General features: G+C 40.2%; 1 protein-coding gene across 4 annotated transcripts in view; it reads left to right on the forward strand.

Moving 5' to 3' along the window:
* Positions 1–24,414, forward strand: part of SLC35F4 (solute carrier family 35 member F4) — a 193,285-nt gene that overhangs the window by 122,577 nt on the left and 46,294 nt on the right. For 2 of the 4 annotated variants that reach the window (XM_075282773.1, XM_075282775.1), the window contains exon 1: positions 6,663–6,875. The exons of the other annotated variants lie outside the window; for them this stretch is intronic. In XM_075282773.1, coding sequence (XP_075138874.1) covers positions 6,800–6,875 — 76 coding nt within the window. In that variant the 5' untranslated portion in view covers positions 6,663–6,799. Of the gene's footprint in view, positions 1–6,662; positions 6,876–24,414 lie in introns of those variants that run through there. 4 annotated transcript variants of the gene reach the window in all.

Here is a 24,414-nt window from a genome sequence, read left to right on the forward strand (position 1 = left end):
AGCAAATCCCCCTTTATTGTATCTAATTGTCGCAGAGCAATTTGCTATCACGGCAATAGCCGAACAAATTAGGTGACGTGAAATTAAAAATGGAAGTGGAAAATCTCTGCTGGTTTTACAGAGCGTCTGAGTTTTTTGCCTTGATGCACAATTTATCCATGCGTAGGGGCTGGGAACTGATTCCGGAGTCAGTCTCTAATGCTGCGTATAAAGCTCGCGCTTACTGATCAGTCATTAGGCTTAGATGGGAACCGCACAAATGAATTGGTTCTGTAAAGGGGAATAATAGACATCCGGCGCTATCTCACACACCGCTGAGTGTATATAGAGTTATTCTGCAGCTGCTGAATTCTAATTTGCTCTGTAGCAACATTTGTGACATTAGCATATTGGAGCATATGACATGACAATAGAGCTTCCTCTATTATTTAGAGTGCTGCACCGTGTTTCTCTTTAAAACCAGAACGTTCTGCAGTGTATTGTGCACCAACATCTTCTATGCAGGAAAAAGACGACAAGGGCCCAAGGTCATAAAACGCACAGAGATGTAATGTGTTTAGAAAAAAATGTGGCAAATTGTCTGAATTATGGAAAAAGTCAAAGGATAAAATTACGTTTTCTCCTCGAATTTTGGATGTTTTACCTGATTTTATGTTTTTATATTAATTTACATATTTGGATAGCTGTATTAGCATGTTAAAACATCAATTTTTTTTTACTACATTAAAATATATACTGATACGTATATTTTGTCTCATTTATTTATGTTCTAAACTATTTTACATGGATTTTTGTTCAGATTTTATTTTATTCTGTTTTCTTAACATGATTATGGGGATGGTCGTCTTGTCTCAGCTCTGAACAGAGGAGATTTGGTCTTTACAAATATCGGTCAGAAAGTGATCTTTTTTTTTTTTTTTTTTTTTTTTTTTTTTAAATATAGGTTGTGAGCCCCATATAGGGCTCACAATGTACACTTTTCTCTATCAGTATGTCTTTGGAGTATGGGAGGAAATCCACACAAACATGGGGAGAACATACAAACTCCTTGCAGGTGTTGTCCTTGGCAGAATTTGAACCCAGGACTCCAGCACTGCAAGGCTACAGTGTTAACCACTAAGCCACCGTATTGCCCCAGAAAGTGATTCTTGACATCTTAAAAGGGTGTTGTGGGCATGCTCTATGATGTGTGCAAAGGGCACTGTGTAGGGCAAGGGGAAGGAGGAGGCGGAGCTTAGGTGTTTTCGTCATCTATGTCCATAGTGTGATCCTACAAGATTTCAGGATTTTTGCTAATACATGGAAAATTATATTATATCATTTTACACCAAGCATTATTCATACAATGACTTTAAAAAAAACAAAAAACTGGTGTAATAAATTTTTAAGACTTGACAACCCCCTCCTTGACAAACCCCTTACATCATCTGATTATCACCCTATTATTACCTCTCTAATACCAACATATTCTGCGGCACTTTACAGTCACTGTCCCATATAAGACTCAGAATCTAAATCCCTATCGATATGTCTTTGGAGTATGGGACAAAACCAGAGTACCTGGAGGAAACCCATGCAAACACAGAGAGAACATACAGTCTCCTTGCTGATGCCATCCTAGATCAGAATTGAACACTGCAAGTCAATAGTGCTAACCAGTGAGCCCTGAGCTTTTGTTGCTAATTTTCATTTTTCCAAATCTGTTCAGCTATTCCAAAGATATAAGCCCTATTAGTGTTTATGCAAATTAGGTTATACCAGCCAAGTGAGTATTAACACTGCATGACATAAGGCACACAGAGACCCCACTCCCATAAAAAACACAGTGTTACCACTTGGCTAGTATAGCCAAATTTGAATAACTATAAGTGGTGATATATGTTGTTGAGCTTTTCAGAACTGGTGACAGGTCCTATTTAACTTTAATGTATTATTTTAATTAATATTCAATATTTTCATGGATAAAACATTACTTTGTATTCCAGTCTTGTAATAACAATCCACGACCACTATGCTTGATGTTCCTTCCAGTAAATTATCATTCAGGACACCTCAATATGAATGAGCTCATAACTCATAACTGGGTATAAATTGCTGAATACAATTGCTAACAACTTGACAGAAGAGGACATGGCAAAGACTTAATGAGGACGTTATACTTTCAATATAAGACAAAGGCTGTTTATCTTTTAAATGTGTTATCTATTCACCAAAAAAAAAATTCAGATAGTTCTATGAGTGGGTATGATGGCTATTACACATTTTGGTTTTGAGCTCTGTTTTGTCCACTCACATGACAAGAGCAAGGACGAGGATGTTAGTCCATGTTCTTGTTACACGACAGGGGGCAGTGCAGAACTCTGAGTCCAAATCTGCACTAGGCGCTTATGTGTAAACCACAGCAGTTAGGTAGGGTATTAAATATCCTTTGTAGCTTTCTTATTTCATGTTAAAAATCACATTTATTGAGGAGAAGTCAAGCTCAGAGGTACGAGGGGGGGGGGGGCAATGACTTCACATGATATGTTGGGCTCTGTAGCACCTAGAACCGTGGTGTTGGTGTTGTTGTATAGCTGAGAGCTTCAGCTTTATAATGTGCTGCAGATAAAGGCAGTCAAATAGCTGTATCTGCAGCTGCCATTCTCAACTGTGTCTTTATCTGCTGATAGCTCCGCTACTGTAGCACATAGAACCAGAAGTAGCACATAGAACCACAAGTCACATAGAACCACAAGTAGCACATAGAACCACAAGTAGCGCATAGAACCACAAGTAACGCATAGAACCACAAGTAACGCATAGAACTACAAGTAATGCATAGAACCACAAGTAGCGCATAGAACCACAAGTACCGCATAGAACCACAAATAGCGCATAGAACCACAAGTAACACATAGAACCACAAGTAGCACATAGAACCACAAGTAATGCATAGAACCACAAGTATTACATAGAACCACAAGTAGCGCATAGAACCACAAGTAGCGCATAGAACCACAAGTAGCGCATAGAACCACAAGTACCGCATAGAACCACAAATAGCGCATAGAACCACAAGTAACACATAGAACCACAAGTAGCACATAGAACCACAAGTAATGCATAGAACCACAAGTATTACATAGAACCACAAGTAGCGCATAGAACTACAAGTAATGCATAGAACCACAAGAAACGCATAGAACCACAAGTAACGCATAGAACCACAAGTAGCACATAGAACCACAAGTAATGCATAGAACCACAAGTATTACATAGAACCACAAGTAGCGCATAGAACTACAAGTAATGCATAGAACCACAAGAAACGCATAGAACCACAAGTAACGCATAGAACCACAAGTAGCGCATAGAACCACAAGTAGCACACAGAACCACAAGTAGCACACATAATCACAAGTAGCAGTGGCAACACGGTGGCTCAGTGTTTAGCACTGCAGCCTTGCAGCACTGGAGTCCTGTGCCAGGAAAAACATCTGCAAGGAGTTTGTATGTTCTCCCTGTGTTTGCATGAATTTCCTCCCATTCTACAAAGACATACTGATAGGTAAAAAAACAAAACAAAAAGTACATTGTGATCCCTATATGGGGCTCACAATCTACATTTAAAAAAATAAATAAATCACAAGTAGCACATAGAACCACAAGTAGCACATTCTTCTCAGATAATTTTCATACAGATTTCTGAGGCTTTTTTTTTATAAGGGTTATCTAAAAAGTTAAAACATGATATTTTATACCCTACTTGACAGTGCTGTGAATGGTGAAAATCCTGGTGAAAGGTGCCCTTTAAGAACTGGCAAAGGAAACTTTTTATTAAATGGAAGTCTGCCAGCAGTAAATTGTTTATGAACCTAATTCCCGCACATAGTGGAGGTGATGCTACAGTTTCCAAATATGCCTGTTATTCAGCTTTGCTGCCCTATTTTCATGTAAATCACTATTTTATTCATATGCAAAAGAGGGAAAAGTGTTTTGCCTGAGAATCTAGAGCTGAGACTGAAGCCAGGCAAGCTAAAGCACCTTTCCACTAATTTGGATAAGAATAAACTTTGTTTTACATGAAAATGGTAGTCCAAAACTAAATAACCGAGGTATATTTGGAAACTGTAGAATCACATATACAAGGAGCTGGTATTAAGTTTCTAATCAATTTACTGCTGACAGACTCCCTTTAAGGCATGTTTTATAGGTCTGTGGACTTAGCCTTATCATGGAGTGGCTACATGGCTGTCTAATAATTGCTTAGCTCTTAAGCCTGCCTTTTAACTTTAATTTATTGCCAAGGACAACAGTACCCACACACGATTAAATGGGTCTCCTCTCATTATTGGACATTTTGGTGAAAGTATTAGTTTGACAGTTTTACAGTTTAGAGTACTTTATACACCCCTATATGTCCTTAGGTGTAGCCTGTTGTTAGGGAAAACTAAGCAGATGCCAAAAAGCAGAGACATAAAAAAAATGTACTGTGTCCTAATAGGTTAAATATTACCCAAAAATCAAGAAAAGGAGATTGGGGTCAGCAAGCATCGGGTTCAAGATCATTAGGAACATAATAATGTTAAAAGTGTCATCAGAACCCAACATATCAACCCGCAGAGAGATAGGTTAGGGTCACCAGAATCAAACCATTGTTTTACCTTGTGAATTGGTGGGATATTACATTTTATGTCAATATGTAAATGATCTCTTTTGTAAATGTTGCCATTACTCCGAAGAGATAATGAAGACACCAATTCACAAGAAGAAAATAGGGTTTAATTCAGGTGACCCTAACCTATGTATCTGTAGGGCTGGGCTGATATACTGGGTTCTTGTGCCAGACTCCTTTAAATGAAATTGTGTTCCCTGGGGTAGCTGGGAATCTCAATGTGCAGGATAAAAGACCCTTAGCTTATTGGTTTTTTGGAACCCTTGGATATGATATGTTGGGTAATGGCAACAGACTCCCTTTCACCATCAGTAGAAGGGGGCACAAATTTCATCTTCACTATGAGCCCCCTCACCTATATGTATATCTCTGCTATATGTGATCACTAAGACAGACCTTCAGCCTTCTGAAAAGGAAATTTAAGCAATAGATTTCTTGTATAATGGGTGTGCAAAAAGTCCACAATGTTAACAGTTTATTGGCATTTGGAAGGTAAGTGATATAGATACATGTGTCTTGTGACAGATGCACTTTAAGGAAAGGAAGATTTGAGAAAATACATAATGCATGCAGAATTGTTCAGCTTCCAGCCAGTGCATGTATAAATAAATACTCTGTGTATAACATAAGCGTCTCAGGATAGTCTGTGTATAACATAAGCGTCTCAGGATAGTCTGTGTATAACATAAAAATCTCAGGATAGTCTATATAATAAAAGCATTTCAGGATAGTCTGTATATAACATAAGCGTCTCAGGATAGTCAGTGTATAAAATAAGCATCTCAGGATAGTCTGTATATAACATAAGCGTCTCAGGGTAGTCTGTGTAACATAAGCATCTCAGGATAGTCTGTGTATAACATGTGTCTTAGGATAGTCTGTGTATAACATAAGCATCTCAGGATAGTCTGTATATAACATAAGCATCTCAGCATAGCCTGTGTATAACATAATTATCTCAGCATAGCCTGTGTATAACATAATTATCTCAGGATAGTCTGTGTATAACATAATTATCTCAGGATAGTCTGTATATAACATAAGCATCCCAGGATAGTCTGTATATAACATAAGCATCCCAGGTTAGTCTGTATATAACGTAAGCATCTCAGGATAGTCTGTCTATAACATAAGCATCCCAGGATAGTCTGTATATAACATAAGCATCCCAGGATAGTCTGGATATAACATAAGCATCTCAGGATAGTCTGTGTATAACATAATTATCTCAGGATAGTCTGTGTATAACATAATTATCTCAGGATAGTCTGTATATAACATAAGCATCCCAGGTTAGTCTGTATATAACATAAGCATCCCAGGTTAGTCTGTATATAACATAAGCATCCCAGGTTAGTCTGTATATAACGTAAGCATCTCAGGATAGTCTGTATATAACATAAGCATCCCAGGATAGTCTGGATATAACATAAGCATCTCAGGATAGTCTGTGTATAACATAATTATCTCAGGATAGTCTGTATATAACATAAGCATCCCAGGATAGTCTGTATATAACATAAGCATCCCAGGTTAGTCTGTATATAACATAAGCATCCCAGGTTAGTCTGTCTATAACATAAGCATCCCAGGATAGTCTGTATATAACATAAGCATCCCAGGATAGTCTGGATATAACATAAGCATCCCAGGATAGTCTGGATATAACATAAGCATCTCAGGATAGTCTGTGTATAACATAATTATCTCAGGATAGTCTGTGTATAACATAAGCATCTCAGAATAGTAAATAGAGAAGTCATATTAATGCAAAAACAAGTCTAAAAGAAATAAATAATGGACTTCAGTAAAACAAAGCCTCAGTGGTGGAGCTCTAGCTCATGATTGTGGGGAGGTGGGGTGGCACATTAACTGCTGAGCCCAACAATTGAAGGCTGCTAAGTGCTGGCATAGGTCAAGAATTGTTTGAAATGTTGCAAATGGTTTCCCTGGGTAACAGCAAATCAGGTTCTCCAGTCTCAGAGCTGCATCTCCAAAACGACAGCCAGGTATCAGCATCACAAGCAGCAGCCACAGCAGCCAGTGGATGACTGCAAGGACAGAGAGCAATGTCTGGACTGCAGGGACCAGGGACAGCAAGCAGCTGCCTGTAAACTTCACCCCAGCAGCAGCAGCACCACCACCATGAAGAAGCATTCAGCTAAGGTGGCCCCTGTCTCATCCTTCAGTGTCTCAGAATTACATGCAGCTATCATAGACGGTAATGATCTCTATACTCTATGGCAGCTCTCAGGCAGTCTATGCAACTTCTCTGTTACTCAAGTTCATTGCTCTAGATAGGAATGCTCATTGCATTGAGGGGGATATAGGGGATGCTGCTGGATCAATGTGTATTGTATGTTGTGCTATATTGTCAGGGTTATTTTGTTGCTGTTACATGTTGTGGAGCATTAGATGGTGAGACAGTGTAATGCTAAATGTCTATTGGCAGAGATGTAGATGTAGTCTATGTAGCTAGTGTGCTTATAGGGAGTATATATGACTGTGTATAGATGATTTTGTACATTTTACATTAGCTATGCTTTATAAGTTTATATAGCTCAGTAGTTTGACCTGGAGTCTTATGGGTAACACACCAGCAGTTGTGCATATTACAAACTCCGCTCAGCTGCACTGGCAAACTTGACAAACACTTTGCTTATATCTAGTCTACATGACTTGCTCTGTATAATGTATGTAAATAGACTTCCACTTGATATGCAAAGCCTACTTTAAGTGAAGGAGGTAAAAATAGATTGTGTTTTATGCAGTAACTTTAGGAGTTCTCGCAGCTTAGCAGGGGTAATGCTAAGGTTATGCTGGGAATAAGAAGTTCTAGTATGCAAGTATACGTGAGATTGTCATATGGCGCAGCTAATTGTAATATGACAAGATGTTATTGGTTGTTATTCATGTTATCCAGGTTACTCCACCATCATCATCATGAGACAATAGCAGCACTGCCTTGCAGTCACTTTATTAACCCTAAGTATGTTAATCCTTCCAATACTGCAGTCTCCTCTTCACCTTGAGATTCATGATAAAGGATAACTAACTAGTAATAGTTTGCAGGAATGATAATGTTGGGTATCAGATCCATTACCTGGGGGTAGGGAGCATTTTATCTTAAATAGTTTATTTTTTAGTTTGATAGTACCCACTTTTACCTTCTGAAGGTATTAAGCACTTGAAATTCAGCAGACTGTCAAATCTGTTATAAGGAGACCATATGGGAAAGGGGGGAAGACATGTCCTTTGTAACCCTTTCCTGCCCACAGTGCAGAGTTGGGTCTGCGCTATGTGCTCTGTGATGCGCTAATCCTGCTGCAGTCTCCACTCTCACAATATTCAAGTCTTGTCTGTGGTGACAACAATCTGACGTCAGCTCTAATGCTGAAAAGAGAGGGAGAGGAGGGAATATAGCGACTGCTAAACTGTAGCAATAATAATCCATGGCTGTCCAGATAACCTTGTCCATGCTTCAAAGGGTGTGCAGGCAGAATGCAGTATATGTGTAGTATATGACAACCCTGCTGTGGTGCTGGATACTCCACATTCAGTCTTGTTTTATTTTTAGGGTATAACATGGTATTGGACTGCACAGGGTTAAGGTTTAGTGTGTGAGTTTACTATGTGTATGTATTATATGACAGATTTTGGGTATTAGTTATTTTTATATTGCTACATATGGATTGTAATCTGTATATTGATCTGTAGCAACTTTCTGTGGATAGGTGAGACTAAACATAAATGGAGTGTATACAAGGTATATAGAGGAATTCATATATCACTGTATTTTGGATTCATTCCTTTTTGCTGCATTGTGACAATCTAGAATTGTACCTGTAAATATAAGTCCTTGAGTTGTCCTCTTCTATCAAGTTGGTAAAGCTGTTACTTACAATTGGTTTCTAAAGTCCTGAATGGCAAATCAGCCTAGCTGTCACTCGAGAACCTGATCCCCTAAATCCTGTGTTGGGACTGCTATGGACATGGCATAAATGTCTGAGATGGGAGTACTCCGTAACAATGTCACCTTGAATATGGCACAATGACTCTGGATGGCAGCACATGGTGTGAACTTGTGTGGAGTTCAGGTATAACTCATGCCAGTTTTCTAGTGTTATAGTAAATCTGCCCTGCCCTGGCCCACCTTGATCCCCACCCGCTTTGCCTACTGTCTTAATGCTGAGGACCCACTTTGCGGAAACGCAGCTTTTTTGTTGCAGATTTTGTTGCAGTTGCAGAGATTTTGTTGCGGAGAACAGGGTGGAATAAAAGATGTGGCCCTTTACTAGTTTCCTCTCTGCTCTTTTATATAAAATCATAGGCTCGCTATAATATAGGCCTCTAATATGGCCTCTATACAGGGGTTATCTACTTTCTAATATTGATGACCTATCCTTTGGAGTTTAGGAAATCTAGGAGAAAGTGGGGGTATAGACGGGCACTTTATATATCAGATATATAACAGAAGCCTGCTGGAGTAAGACCACCACCTTTATAGAAATATATGCCCTAATATATATGGCACAACTTACTGTTCATGTGCCACAAACTGAAAACTATGTCAGCAATGAGCAAGCAAGGATCCTCTCTATAATGTATGTGAATCTCTGGAGGTGATTCTGTCCCTCCTGCTAAATCCCCACCTAATTTTTATAGAATGCGGTGTAAAATCTAAAAAAACACTACAACCTTCTGTGTACAACAGGCGGCAGCAAAAAATATGCACCTTTCTAATGCCAGAGATTGATATGTCTATGGGAACTGTATGGATGGCCCTCAATTTCGCAGGGATACCTACTGTATGGATGGCCCTATTACTAGTCACATACACTTAGTATTTCCAGACAATATAATAAAACAAAGACATAATATAAGAATAAACTTTATACAGAGAACAGATACAGTCAGGACATATTCTGGTACTTTTGCCTCTAAGTATTTTCAAGGACGATTCAAAGACTTTTGATGATTATAAACAACATATATATATATATATATATATATATATATATATATATATATATATATATATTATAAACACGATAATATATAACCTTACAGACAATATATTTTATATAAACTTATAGAAACTATATATATTGTAGAAACTTAAATAATCCATTTTTTTAATGATTATATTAACAAACTCTTTTAGGCTAAAGCTCCACGGGATGATACACAGAGCTAAAGCACTACAGGAAAAACCGCAGCGAGAACGGATTGTGGTTCTTCCCGCAGCGCTTTGAACAGAAAGTTCACAGAGTTTTCCCTCGCGGACTTTCTGTTACCATTATATCTATGGGAAAGCCACCGGCATTTCCGTAGATATAATTGAAATGCTGCGATTTCCAAAACCACGCCGGTTTTGGAAATCGCAGAGTCTCCGCGCTGCCGTTTTTACCGCACAGTGGGCATGCAGATACTGTAAAACGCCGCAATTTTTCCTACGGCGTTTTTTGCCGCTGGCAAATCGTGTTGTTTCCAGCTCGTGGGGCCCCGGCCTTAATGTGTAAACAAACTCTAGTAATAAAAAGAATAATAGCAATATACAACAGAGCCAGCAATAAGCAGCACGCATTCCTTGCTAGTTGGTGGACGTCCAGGCACATTATGGATGACGCACACGTTATTCTACACAGGGCTATGGAGTAAAGCTCAGAGTCTAGGAGCCAGACATTGATTTCTGGAGCTGTAGAGTATTAGTAATATACAGACTTTCCTCGTTAGGGAGCAATGAGGGAATATTTCACCTGGAAGATGTTCACATTGAGCCCATTACTCTATACTAGGTTAATTACAGGGACTGTGGGATGTAATATTGATAGCCTGCCTGAGGATAGGCCAGACATTTGTAATCAGTCTGGATTCTGGTAAACCCATAGTTAAAGGGAAAAGCCACGTTGATGATGAATCCCAATCTGTAGGTAGATGATATAATTTTGTGACAAAAGAGTCAGAATAACCTGCCATTTATTCATTTACATCCCTGCGCACTCTGGGCATAAGAGTCCAGTGGGCGGTGCTAGTCAGTAATTGACAGCTATCTGGTCAGGGAATCTTATATAAGGAATTTCTTATACAGGGAGGACCACCGACTGGACTAATTGGCCCAGTATAAGTACGATAGATTTTTTTTTTTCAGCCTAAATTATAAGTACAATATTTTCTCACATCTATGTAAATTAATCTGCTTAGGCTAAAGCAAGGTGCTTGCAGGTTGGACTCAATTTCCGCATGACAGGTTCCCTTTAAGCGATAGAGATAGGTGTAGTCGATTCTATATGGCAACCATTAAGGTATTTTGGACCTCATTGTGTCCATTTCCATCTACATGTATTGCCTGCTAACATGAAGGAAGAAATAGTCATCATCGCCCTCCCTGATGCCCTTGTATTTTGTAGTTTAAGACTAAGGCCCCATGTAGTGAAGCACAGCACAAAATTGTGTTTTTTCTCTAAGTTTTCTCGGTATCAGCTGATCAATAGGGGTATCAGGTGTCTTACCTCACTAATCTGATATTAATGTCCTATCCTTACCAATATAGTTAGTCTGGAAAACTTCTGTAACATCATTACATGAGTGATAATATATGTTTCTAAGCTCATTACTGCCCCCTATATGGAGCAGGCCATACAAAGTATTGCCATTCACTGCTAACTAATGGATAGACTGCAAAGAGAATAGTTTAACAGCTCTTAATATAAGAATAGAGTGGATTTGGATAGAATTTATGTTGCAGTAAAAGATTAATAATATTCATTAAGCTCAGTCATTGGTGTGAATGATGATATATAGTGTCAGATTTTAATATTATGGTGTTTTGAAGAAGAGTGTAAAAACTATTAGGGTTTCTGTAATTGCAGGAATCCGTAGCCCACTCCTGCCTGGGGGATGTCATGAGTGCCGTTCATGCCGTGCTGTGCCACTAACAGCGGTGACTGGCTCATTTCAATTTCAAAGGCTTGCTTAATAAAAGGACAACCTGGTTCTCAAAATAACCTGCAATATTATATCGGGAGCATTAAATGTATGAACTGGAAGAAGTTGCCTTGTTTGGACAGGATGTTTATAGTTACATCTGTATATCTTTAAATGTGTTATAAACAGTGTGTTTCCTTGGCTGACACCCCCTGATGGGGGCCCCTCTGCCACATAAGAAGTCACTACTAGTATTATTAATAGCACATGGTACGTGTGGGCACTCTTACAGATTTTACATTAGGTCCCAGGAGATCTAGACACTCTATAGGGAAAGAAGCCGATTTGTGTTTTTTAGTCTTTTCCATATCTTTGCTCTTTTAGTTCCTTGTGCTTTCTCCTTAGAGGGGAGCAGAGGGGTCCCATGTTTAGTATGCTTATCTCGTGACCACAGTTAAAGGGATCCTATCATTAAAAAGCAATTTTTTGTGACTTAAAGAGGACCTTTCATCAGATCGGGCACATGCAGTTTTATATACTGCTGGAAAGCTGACAGTGCGCTGATTTCATAGCTGCTCTCTTAGTGATATGTTATGATGTGTTGTTTTGTTGAAGTTTGTTTATGACACAGATTTGACTAATGCGGAACTTTGTCTAAGGCTAAAGCCCACAGTGCTGAAACAAAGCTTTTTTTTTGTTGCAGATTTTGTTGCGGTTTTTTGAGCCAAAGTCAGGAGTGGTTTGAGCAGAAAATAGAAGTATAACAGCTTCCTATATATTCTTCATTCCTTTTGTAGCCATTCTTGGCTTTGGCTAAAAAAAAAACAGCAAGAAAAAAAAGCTGCGTTTCCATAACATGGGGCCTCAGCCTAAGAGTCATTTCTGTAAATATCTTATAAATAAATCGACTCCAATGTATTACAGGAGTATTAGAGATTGGATAGTATATAGGAAGTGACATATAAATGACACCAATTTTGATTGTCTTGTGCGTGGACATGTCAAAGATGTTGTTTAACAGGTATGCTCTTCTTGATCAAACATCTTTCTGATTTCCTTCGTGGCCGGCAGCCTGTGTATTATAAATGTATTACTCCTACCCTCTGGTGCACTGGAGAGTGTTGGGGGGGGGGGGGAAGATATATGATACACAGATTTCACTGTCAGAAAGGAGAAAATTAACCCTTTAATTACAAAAATAGCAGTTGATCTGCATCTTGTGGGGTTTCTGGTGGGGGGGGAGGCTGAATCACAAAAGGGGATTGATTACTTTGGGGAAGGGGATAAGAATGATGGGAAAATTTGTGCACAAATGCGGCGTGAATATTTCTTCATGGTGGTCTGGGTCCAGATAGAAAAGGAAAAGTATAGACTGTTGAAATACTCAAGTTGGTTGTGGCTGATGGTTTTGAGCAGAGGGGGCCCAAAATGAACCCAGGCTTGATGATCCTTTAGTATACCCCAGGCATCCTGAGGTGCCGTTTAGACATCAAGCAATAACAACCTGGTTATATTACCTCCCCTGATTTAACTTCTGCAATGATAAATTACATATCTACATTATATATCCTGATTTAACGTCATATTTTTTTTTATACCTTCTTACATTTATTCTAATTCATGCGGCATATTCGTCTTCCTTCTCATCACACAAAATAAGCGGCCATGAGGTCACCTGCTTTTAAATGTATTTACAGCAACTCCAGACGTAACTTCCACATGCCGGGAAGGTCATTTCTTGTCCATGAATGCATTAGTTTGCATAGAAATCATATATATGATGACCAGCAGGCGGTAATATCCAGACTCGCTCTGACCCTGGAGGCAGCCAGCAGCAACTTTGAAGCAATGAAAAAGTAGAGGTCATTGAGTTCCTGAATATGACAAGTGAATTCAGATTAGCTGGTAACTGCTTAGAAATGGATGTGAACGCTTGTATTTGCGTCAGTCACAAAAACGACTCAATAGAGCTTCAATAAAGATGCTGAAATCAAACCTGACAGCTACATATAACTGTATATACTGGAAATATCAAGACATAAATATAATATATGAAGATAGTCAGGTGTACGTGCTTAAAGATCCTCAAAAGGGATTTCTAATATTGATAGTCTACGCGACTGATGGGGTTCTGACTATCAACACTCTTACTGATCAGAGAAATGAAGGGCCACAACCCTTTTGGGTGTAGCTATATGGGTGCAGAGGTGGAAGATGCTATTAGGCCCTGGACCTTGGAAGGACCAAGAGACACTTCTGCCTCATAAAATACACTCAGTGGCAAAAAGTCACGGGAAGGCTTGTCCCAGTGCTGGTTGTGTTGGATATGATGCTGAAACAGTGTGACGCGATGCGGCCTGTGGCGCTAGTGTCACCAGGATATCTGAGCAGTCTGATGCAGACAGGTGTCTTGTGAATATGGCAGCACATCGTGAGTTAATTGACTTTGAACATGGGATGATAATCGTTGCAAGATGCATGAGGCATAGCATTTTGGAGATTACCCGGGATTTGGGTTTCCGAGGTCAACAGCGTCTCGGGTGGACCTGCAATATCGCAGAGACAACATTGGCAGTCGCGAAAACCAGCACACCGCTGACCACGAGTGTTTGATGAACTGGCGTCACATCACCTTTGTAAAGTCGTACAGGGCTCTCGACAGTCTACTGTGGGTCAAAATGCAGCCGATTTAAATGTGGGGCACCAGGACCCTATTTCCACCAGGACTGTACGCCAAGAACTGCACCGCATAGACTTCAACAGTCGACTCCCGACCTGTATCCCTTTGCTGATGCCACAACATAGAGCTCAAAGACTGGCATGGGCCCGCGACCATCAGTGGTGGCATGTGGCATGGTCTGATGAATCACGGTTCCAGTTGTACAGAGCCGATGGGTATGTGAGAGTGTGGCATATGCCCCATGAAGCCATTCATCCTGCATGCCAACAGGGACGTGTCGAGGCGCCAGGTGGCTGCATCATGGTCTGGGCTGTGTTCACATGGTCGCATTTGGGCCCCATTGTCCAGGTTCAGGGATTAATGACGGATGCTCGATACGTGCAACTTATGGCAGATTATCTGCACCCCTTTCTTGTGTTGGAGTTCTCTGATGGGGATGCTGTGTACCAACAGGACAATGCAACATGTCATTGCTTAATGAACACACCAGTGACCTCATGACCCTCGATTGGCCTGCTCGTTTGCCCGACCTAAACCCAATAGAGCATTTGTGGGATGCTATAGATACCAGTGTCTGCTCCATGGACCTAGCGCCAACTACACAGGACCAATTGTGGGATGCAGTGAGACTGCATGGATCAATATCCCTCCCACACTCTTCCAACGCCTCGTGGAGTCCATGCCTCATCGTCTTGCTGCAGTTATCCGGGCTCGCGAAGGGGCGACCCACTATTAACAGCGCATCCAGTACCTTTCCATGACTTTTGGCCACTCAGTGTATATGACTATCCTAAATGACACAAGGTAGATAGGAACTCCATTGAAGAATTTGGGGCCCAGGACTTTCAAGTTACCCCACTGCACCTTTAAGCCCTGTCAACCCTACAGAAAAGAGACTGAAGCACAGTTTAGTTCTACATTATTCAATATTCCCATGGTCAAAAACACAGAAAGTAAAACTTTGGAAACTTTGTGTTAATGCTGTAAAGATCACAATCTTTGCAAAACATCCAGATTTCCTAATTTCGGTGTTAAAGGCATCTTCCCATCATATAATGTTATACCATACATTATGATCCATGGGGGTCCAAAGAACAATAAGCCAAAGTCCTTTGGTTTTTATCTGGCTCAGTGGGGCTCCCAGCCATCCCTTATGCACAGAAGACAGCTTCATTCAGGCTTATGGGGCTAAGGTGTAATTCCCAGCACAGCGGGTGGACAGAAGCATTGTTGAGCCGGAAAAATATGTGAAGGAGCTGCGTCATGTGGGAAGAGTAAAGTTTTTATAGTGCATTCAAGGCACTGGGTAAAAGTTGTTACTCATATAATGAGTGTTCCCTAGTGCCCCAAATGTGCGCTGGAAGTCTCTGCTCAGTCTTCTCTGCTGTGTCTCTGTGAGTTCTGGTCTACTTCATATGCTTTTATATAGTGCAGATCGGAGTTGGGCAAAGTGTCAGCAGGGGAGACAGAGGAGTGAGGCTTCCTACTGCCCTGTTGCATCTGCAAATCTAATAGACCCTTGACTCTTATCTGCCTGCCCCCTCATAACCCCTTTAACTAGGGCTGCAGCTCCTTGACTTAAGGAGGACCCAGCAGTTAAACCCATATGTGTAAGAAAATGACAGCAACTCTTAGCTATATGCTATTAACCCCTTTGGAAAATTCATATCCTACACATGGCAGGTTATTGCAATTTTACTATATAGATATTAATGAGACCTTCAGACCATTAATATTCTATGCAGAACACGCTGAATATCATCCCAATGTACTGTATGCCATGTGTAATTAATGTAATTCTGGGGCTTTGAAGACTAACTCTGATATTTATAGCAGTGTATGTAAAATCTATATATTTATACTATATTTTATTACATTATATATCAGTTATTTTATAACCTAGTCATTTGTATTGATTATTGATGTGTATACATGTGTATGGATTACCCTGATTTAGATCAATGCCAGACATCTAGTATAGGAGTGCTCTTATTGTGAGTAATATCTTATATTACCTTGCATCCAGTTATGAAGGAGTCAAGATCATATCTTAATACGTTGCAACAATTTCGAGATAACCCCTCAAAATTAATCTGATCAATGTGGCGTTCACACCAGCTTCTGCTGCCCATCCAGGGGTTTCCGTCCTAAACTCCAGGGAGACTGGACAGGGGACAGCTTGCCAGTGGTCAGTTTTAAAAGCCATTGAGTTGAATGTGTTTTTAAAGCAAACCGCCGGTGTCCGTATGCAGCCTCTCCATTTTTTATTTTTTGCACAGACACAAAGGCGTACATGCAGGACTTTGTGTCCATCCAAAAAAAAAAATGGGCTTCCCGCAGAGAGGCTGCATACGGACACCGGCAGTTTGCTTTAAAAACCCATTCAAATGAATGGTTTTTAAAACTGACCACCGGGAAGCCGTCCCCTAGCCAGAATTTTCCTGGGGATTAGGACGGAAACTCCTGGGCGGAAAGCAGATGCTAGTGTGAACACTCCCTGAACAATCTTCTAGAGCATTGCCTTCTAGAGCCTTTATGTGCCACTGACTCTGACACAGAATATCTGGTCTACATAAAGAGGTGGTCTTATGGAGAGATTTGTCTGTATATGATGCATAAATATCTTGGATATGGGGTTTTACATGATGAGATAGCCCACCCTTTTCTTGTACTAGAAAGCATTACCTCGGTGCTGTCCATTCATGGTTTAAAGGAGCAGTAGAGAGTTGATCCATTAACGAAATACACCATTGATATATTTTTTTAACTCCATATAGGGATCACAATGTACATTTTTTTCCCTATCGGTATGCCTTTGTAGGATGGGAGGAAATCCACACAAACACGGGGAGAACATACAAACTCCTTGAAGATGTTGTTCCTGGTGGGATTTGAACCCACGACTCCAGCACTGCAAGGCTGCAGTGCTAACCACTGAGCCACCATATTGCCCCTCCATTGATATACTTTTCTACCAAGCAACCCATGCAAAGTTTATCATGTTCTGTCCGTGAATATGAATGGAATAAAGGAGAGTCCCATAGCAAGAGCTGAAACTGCTATAAAGAAGGACTTCTACTCTTGAGGACTTGGCTCATCTGCACCTTAGAATGGTCCATTGATCTCAATAATGGTGTGTAATGCTTCATTTCTCATCATCTGCAGCTTCTCCCAGTGACAACAGCTGATGTGTAGGTGTAATGTGATGGCCCCGGCAGAGGATAACCGCAGTCAGTCTATAACTGGGGCATCGCTTCTCTAACAAGAATTTGTTCAAGCATGGAACAAGTTTTCCAACTCGGAGTTCAATGTCATATATACTGCCAGTAAGTCAGGTTGTATCCCTAGTAGTTCCCATACTACGCAGTGACCACATTGTAATATGATTTTACATTGTTTAATTGTGTGTTAATAGTATTAGAAACCTTTGTGGTACTGCACCCTTATAAAACCAGTCCATGTCTATGCAAGCTGCATGCAGGATTCAGAGATTAGACAGGACACGTCCAATTCTGTCTCCCGTCAAGATGCAGACTTCAGATTTACTGTTTCAAGATCTGCGAATGACATTCCCGAAGGCTTTCTAGCTTCGTGAGTATCAAAGAACGTAGATGGATTACTGCACCGTATGCATCCTCTAGACTCTTCAATTTTTTGGTGCCATGGGGGAATTCACAAGAGCTCTAGAGTAATCTGCATTATGTAGCCGATAAACCGGATAAAATTGGATAGTAACTCATTGAATTAAGCAAGACATTCAATGCAACTGAGTGTTTAAGCATTACTGTGCATGCAAGGCACGTAAAAAATGACAATTTGCAATGCTGCATTTAAAATGATGGAGCCTGGTATCATGCATTTTTCATAAGCTGAAATGCTTCCAGTACTTAGCGACTGTCACGCGTTTTGTGTGATATTCCAAACTGTGTTAGAACACAAAAGACTCAAATTTGATGGCATTTATAGGCCACTTACACTCAAGGTTAAGCATTCACCTTCAAGGTCAAACTTGCTGACAAGAGAAAATAAATTCATTTATCTGTTTGATCGGCGGGATGGCTGAGTGATCCCATTATATTAGATCTGATGAGGATAGAACTGAACCCATTAATCAGGCTTAATACATAAAAGTAGGGCTTTATTCAGATGGTTCAGATGAAAATGTTTTGGACATCCAGATCTTTTGTGCATAAGATGAATAAGAGTGTATCTCCTCTGCTCAGCATCTTGTATTGTTAGTATGCAATAATATCACACTTTTTTTCATTTATTCCCTTTATTAATATGATCCCACAAATGGACAGGGCACTGCCTTATACAAGATCAGCACAGTCTCCCTCCTCTGCAGCGACTCATCCAATGATCTATTGCTACAAGCTATTCTAAGCCCACCCACAACGTGAGACCACCCTTATCATTTACAAGATTACATGAGCAGGTAGTTCACTGCCTACTGCTATTATAATAGGATTAAAGGTTTTAAAGATACCTACAAGGTGTTCTGTCCCCAACCACTCCAAGCCAATACAAGTTACAGAGCTACCAGCCAAAGATGTTATTGTCTCCTCCACAACCACCCGTTACCAGTCGCATCTGGCCCGACACCTGTTAATCGCACTTGATAAAGGGCCTTTTTCGAAGCCCGAAAAGCGTCGTACCCCCTGCTGTTTGTTTTACCAATATAAAAAGGTCTTCCACAAGAACCTTCTGGACCGTTTTCTACTTCCTCAACCAGTGAGCACGGATACCCTGTTTACGGACCTATGGTCCTTGTTCTGTGTGGCACTGACTTTTCTCTTCAAGGAACAAAGGATTGGACATGATGGGAGACTATTGGTTGTCTCCATGCACTTAAGATTCTTGGACAATCACTGTCTCTCATCTAATGTACACGGACAGATTAATGGAGGCAATTTAGAATATGCACAAGAGAGGGAATAATAAAGAAGTGGATATATTTAAAGATTATTTGTGCTATTTTATTGTATCTATTTTGGTCTAAAATAATACAGGGCAATTATTTTTCATTAACCGTTTTCACTCTGCAACCTGCATGTAGTTCAGTACATAGCAGAATGCGGTTCATTGTGAAATCTATGTGTGCCTCCTATGGTCTCCTGAATGCTGAGTTATGCTAAATTATGATCAAGTCAAAGTTGTGTTTAGAACAGAATTTTTCCTCTCTATGGCAAATATGTCTACGCCATACCACCCACTAAACAATTATGTAATTTGGGATTGGCTGCCCCACCCTTAGATGCACATACACGTAGTCTACATAAAAAGTTGGACGCCTTTGTTAGTAGGTTGCATCACTTATTCCATATGCTGCATTGCAGGCTTCAGAGCTAAAATCCCCTATTATTATTATTTATTTTTTTTTTTTGGATAAATGCGACAGAGACAGCCGTGTAATGACAGAGACGAACTACATCTTTCTATACTTTACATTACGTGACTAGACATAACCTTCCTTCTACGAGGTGACATGTTGCAAGGTAATGTGTGAATAACTCCATCACTTTTCTGTTAGGTCTTGGTAACAAAAGAATATATTAGAAGCTGGGAAACAGCTCAGCCAGTGAGAGTGACTAACCGTATTAGTCAGTCATCCCAGGGGGAGTAGGTGTTTGTTTGTGTTTAGTTTAACCTCTTTCAATACAAAGGACCACATAAAATATGAAGCTTTGGAATATATTTGCCTTCCTCTTCAAGCACAGAGATCTTGCTGTTAGTCATGCACTGGCACAGCACAAAGAACATCATTTCCACATTTCGGCTGTCCTGTTAATCCCCATTCTTTGCTTTCCCTTCTATTTCCCCCAGACCTTCTTATTGTATGTAGTGCAGACTCTAGTCCTACTGTTAGCACCCATGGCTTTAGTGTCCTTAAATGTTATAGTGGCCAAACAATGACCCAGCATTGTTACAGAGTTGATATAAGAGATAGTCACATCGCCGCTTCTACTGCACCGTGTTACTATTAGGCATCACTCTGTCTCTATGTGAGTCCTAACATAGTGGAGCTTGCCAGATCATGTTTCTATTAGGCACTAATACTACTTGTAGTATTCCTATAAGGGGTTCAGTGTGAAAGATGGTTTACCTATCCTCTGAATATATACCTTAATAGTTTGGGAATTTTTGGATGTGATGATACCTAATATGTCTCTTTTTTTATTTGTCAAATAAGCAAAAGGGAGAGATTTTAATTTTTACTTCTGCTGTGTTTTTTTAAGTTTAAAAAAACTTTTATTTTATATTTGAACATGCAACCATGCTGATACTATAGACTGCAAAACTATGGTATTGCAGTCTATGGTAAAATTGCTGTATTACTATTAAGTCCTGCCATAGGCAGAGCTTAATAGTAATGTACCATTGGCAGGTCTGAGAGTCTTAACAGTGCTCCTGGTGGCTGTAGCAAGCAAACAGCCCCTGCAATGTCTCCAAGGGGGAGTCATTCAGTCTCTAGAAACTATTTACTTAAAGCAGTGTCTAAGATGCCATTGTCACATTTGACTAAAGATTCAGCTTTAAGATTTTTAAGACATAAGATCATTACAAACAATAGCTTCGCCCACTTTCTATTGATCAGCATGAACTCAGACATTGGGGAACATTTCTTTACCAAAGAAATGGCAATGTTTTTCCTTTTGGTCCACCTTTGCAACTTTCCCAAAAATGGGGGATGGCAAGGGCAGGGCAGAGCTATTAACCCTGCCAGATTATCATTTACACCAAATATTAGGCACTGAGCAATCGTCTGTTATCCGCTCAGAAGGTCCTCTAGAGCACTGGATAATGTGGATACTGATGGAATGGAGTAATGTACAGCAGCTGGAGCCCCCAGCATGCACGGGGGATGAAACAACTGCGGGAGGATAACCAGAATGTAAAGTCACCGTGCTTACTCCTTACTTAATTCCTAAAATCGCACGTAGCCTTATTCCAATTGATTTATATTGGAATAAAGATGTAACATCTTTGCCCATCCGTGCTTTGGTGTCATCCTGGTGTCCAGCTGTGATTTCTTCTTGTATTGTCTGAACACTGTCCTATTCCCTCACTTTATTCATTGATTTTCCACCACACCCATCTCCTTCATCTTGGTTTCCCTCTGCCCCTCTAATGGTTAATGTTTGCCTTGCCTGTGTGATTAACAAGCTATCTTCCTATCAGGTCTATTTACTCTTGGCTCACATTCACATTGGTGCTTGCTATTGCCTCATGTGTGTTGGTGTTACTCTTGCTGCTTTGTTACTTGTATTCTTATCCTTTACCTCTGGCTTACCCATGACTATTCTCTTGGATTTTGATTCTGTACTGCGTTGCTTGACTGTTGCTGGACCCTTGGCTAGCTGACCTCCCTTAATTCTTGTTTGTCTTTTCTGCGCTCTATGTTGTCACCTATACAGGAAGAGCCCGTCGACCAGTTGCCGCCTATTACTTAGGATAGGACCGGCAAGCAGGAAGGGACAGCGGGGGCTTTCAGTTTAGGGCTCATTGTCTATTGTGCACCTTCCCCCCAGGGTCTACCAGCAGCTACTAGGCAATTGCTGCTCTAGCAATTCCCTTACAAAAAACGTGTGTGATTTAAGAATTTCGAGCAAGCATGCTGCCTTTACATTCTATTCATCCTTCTGAGATTATAATTTACGCCAGATATCATGTGTAATTGATCATATTAATCTCTGTCACCTATAAGCTTGAGTAGATTTCCCTCCAGGTTTATGGCATTTATGATGGGGAATGTGCCTCAAAGCCACTCTTTATAAATCTATAATTCAACAGGATATATTCACATTATAAGTCAAGAAGTGGGCTGGACACCATGTTTTGAGCTATAAGTATACTTCAGTAGGATATTGTGACACTCAATAACCTGTAGACCTATAAAACTATATCCTTGCCCAATAGGTCAAATATATTAGCAGATTAATCTCATCATCCCCATTTGTGCTATAATAGCTTTTATGTGGGATTGGACCTAAAGGGCTAACTTTTGCTTTCCATGTACATGATTGAACCTGGGTTTCCCGTGTTGTCTATTTACCAGTTCTCTTTGACCACTTTTGGTAGGTACTAACAACTGAATACCCAAAGCACCCAAGAATTCTTGTCATTTTGGAGATGCTCTGACCCTGTTGTCTAACCATCACAATTTGGCCTTAAGGACTGATCACAAGGACCAAGCAATGTGAAAAAATCTCGTATTTGAGACCTAATGAGGTAGAAAATTGGTATTCAGGGATGATATTGAGGCACGTGTTTAACGCAAGGCCCTTTCTTCAACCAAACATCGGCATCATGCTGTGATCTGTGCCTCGCTCGCCACTTTGTGTGAATGTTGGTGGTGCTGGGCAGGGATCAGGGTGGGCATGAGTTACAATGGAAACCTACATCAATTCCTAACTAGCACACGCTTCCATTGTGGTGCAGCAACAACAATCATACTTATGACTAAGCCTCCGCCTCTTTATAAATCTCTTGGTCCTTGCACCAGTCTGGCCATTTATAAGACTGATGTCTTAATACTCCAGTCCTAATAAATTTGCCCCACTGTCTTAGCCATCAATGCAGACTGCAGCTCTCTTCAAGTGAATTAATTAGTCAACAATGAAATTAACTATATTTTATGTGGAAAAAACACCTAAAAAACAGAATCTAAAATGATATTTTCAAGCAGTAAACTGCTGTGTATAACTCTACCAGATTCACTCATCATTTTATATTGTTGTTTTCATAATTCTTTCATTGTTTTTATGAATTCCTTCATAATTTATGTCACACAATTAAGCGAAGCTTTTTTTATTAGGTGTATTATATTCCGACAGATTCACAGAGGAAGTAGCAATAAGGGAAGGTTATGTCCTATGGCTGAAACACCTACAAATTTGTAATGTGAGATGTAGACACATGGGACAGGGATCGATCTAAGAAACATGTTTTTTACAAATGCGCTGAATATCTGTTTTAGCTGTATTCATTTTTCATAAAATTGATGAAGCACTTACTAAGATTAGTAATGTAGGAACACAGTAACGCTGGAAGAGAGACAAGAGCAACCTATCATTTTACAGTACTGATCGATAGAAAAAACTGTAGATGCCAACTGGATTCATTTCCAACTCCAAATATGATAATCAGAAAAATTAGATAGAATCATTGACCAGTCTCTAGAAATCTATTACCTATCCATTAATGTGCATATACATCTTGGGGAATACTGAGACTCTAAGAAAGACCAGGATGCGCGCTCCTCTTGAAGGATTTAAGACTCAAGGTGGCACTAGGTCTGGATACAATGTGGACAGTCCTGGGCACACATAAAGCGTGGAGGCCTTGAGTCCTTGCTGCTCTCCAAATCGTAACTCTCGACAGTGTCAAGATTTTGCACCTGGGTGTGATCCTCAGCCATCTGATAATTGCTGTATGTTGGATCTGAAGAAGGGGTTCACTGTAATCAGTGGAAAAAAACAAAACACGATATCCATTTCATCCCTTTATTTCAATAAACATCCACATTGTATCAAGACCTAGTGCCACCTTGAGTCTTATATCCTTCAAGAGGAGTGTGCATCTTGGTCTTTTTTAGAGTCTCGGTACTCCCCAAGATATATATGCACATTACTTACGACGCTGATATATTCAGTTTGCTGTACGCCAGTGGCCGCTACCCTTTATGTCTCTATGACTCTGCAATACAGTCATTAGCTGTGACCCTTTACAACAAGAACAAGGAGCGCATCTTTCATGTATTTCATTTTGCCTGAAAACACCTATCCAGCAATGTGGGATATTATATATTTCAAAATGGTGTTAAGATCCCCTTGGGCACCTTCTAGAATTAACCCTTATAGTATAGCAGAGAGTTATTGCATATATCTCACTGCTCTTAGAGTACAAAGCTCCCATTTATGATGGTATAACCATACCTCCCAACTTTTGAAGAACCGAAAGAGGGACAAAATGTGTGGCGCGCATAGCGCGCCGTGGCAAATTTAGCACCGCCCACGTTTGTGTTGACCCCGCCCACTCGTTAATTTTTCATGTGCCCGCACACAGTATAATCCTCCTACAGTCACCCGTAAATTATATGTATCCCCTCTATCTCTCCCCCAGTTTCATATACACCCTTCATCTGCCCCCA

The sequence above is a fragment of the Leptodactylus fuscus genome, chromosome 7, assembly GCF_031893055.1.
Source record: "Leptodactylus fuscus isolate aLepFus1 chromosome 7, aLepFus1.hap2, whole genome shotgun sequence".
NCBI classification, from domain to species: Eukaryota; Metazoa; Chordata; class Amphibia; order Anura; family Leptodactylidae; genus Leptodactylus; species Leptodactylus fuscus.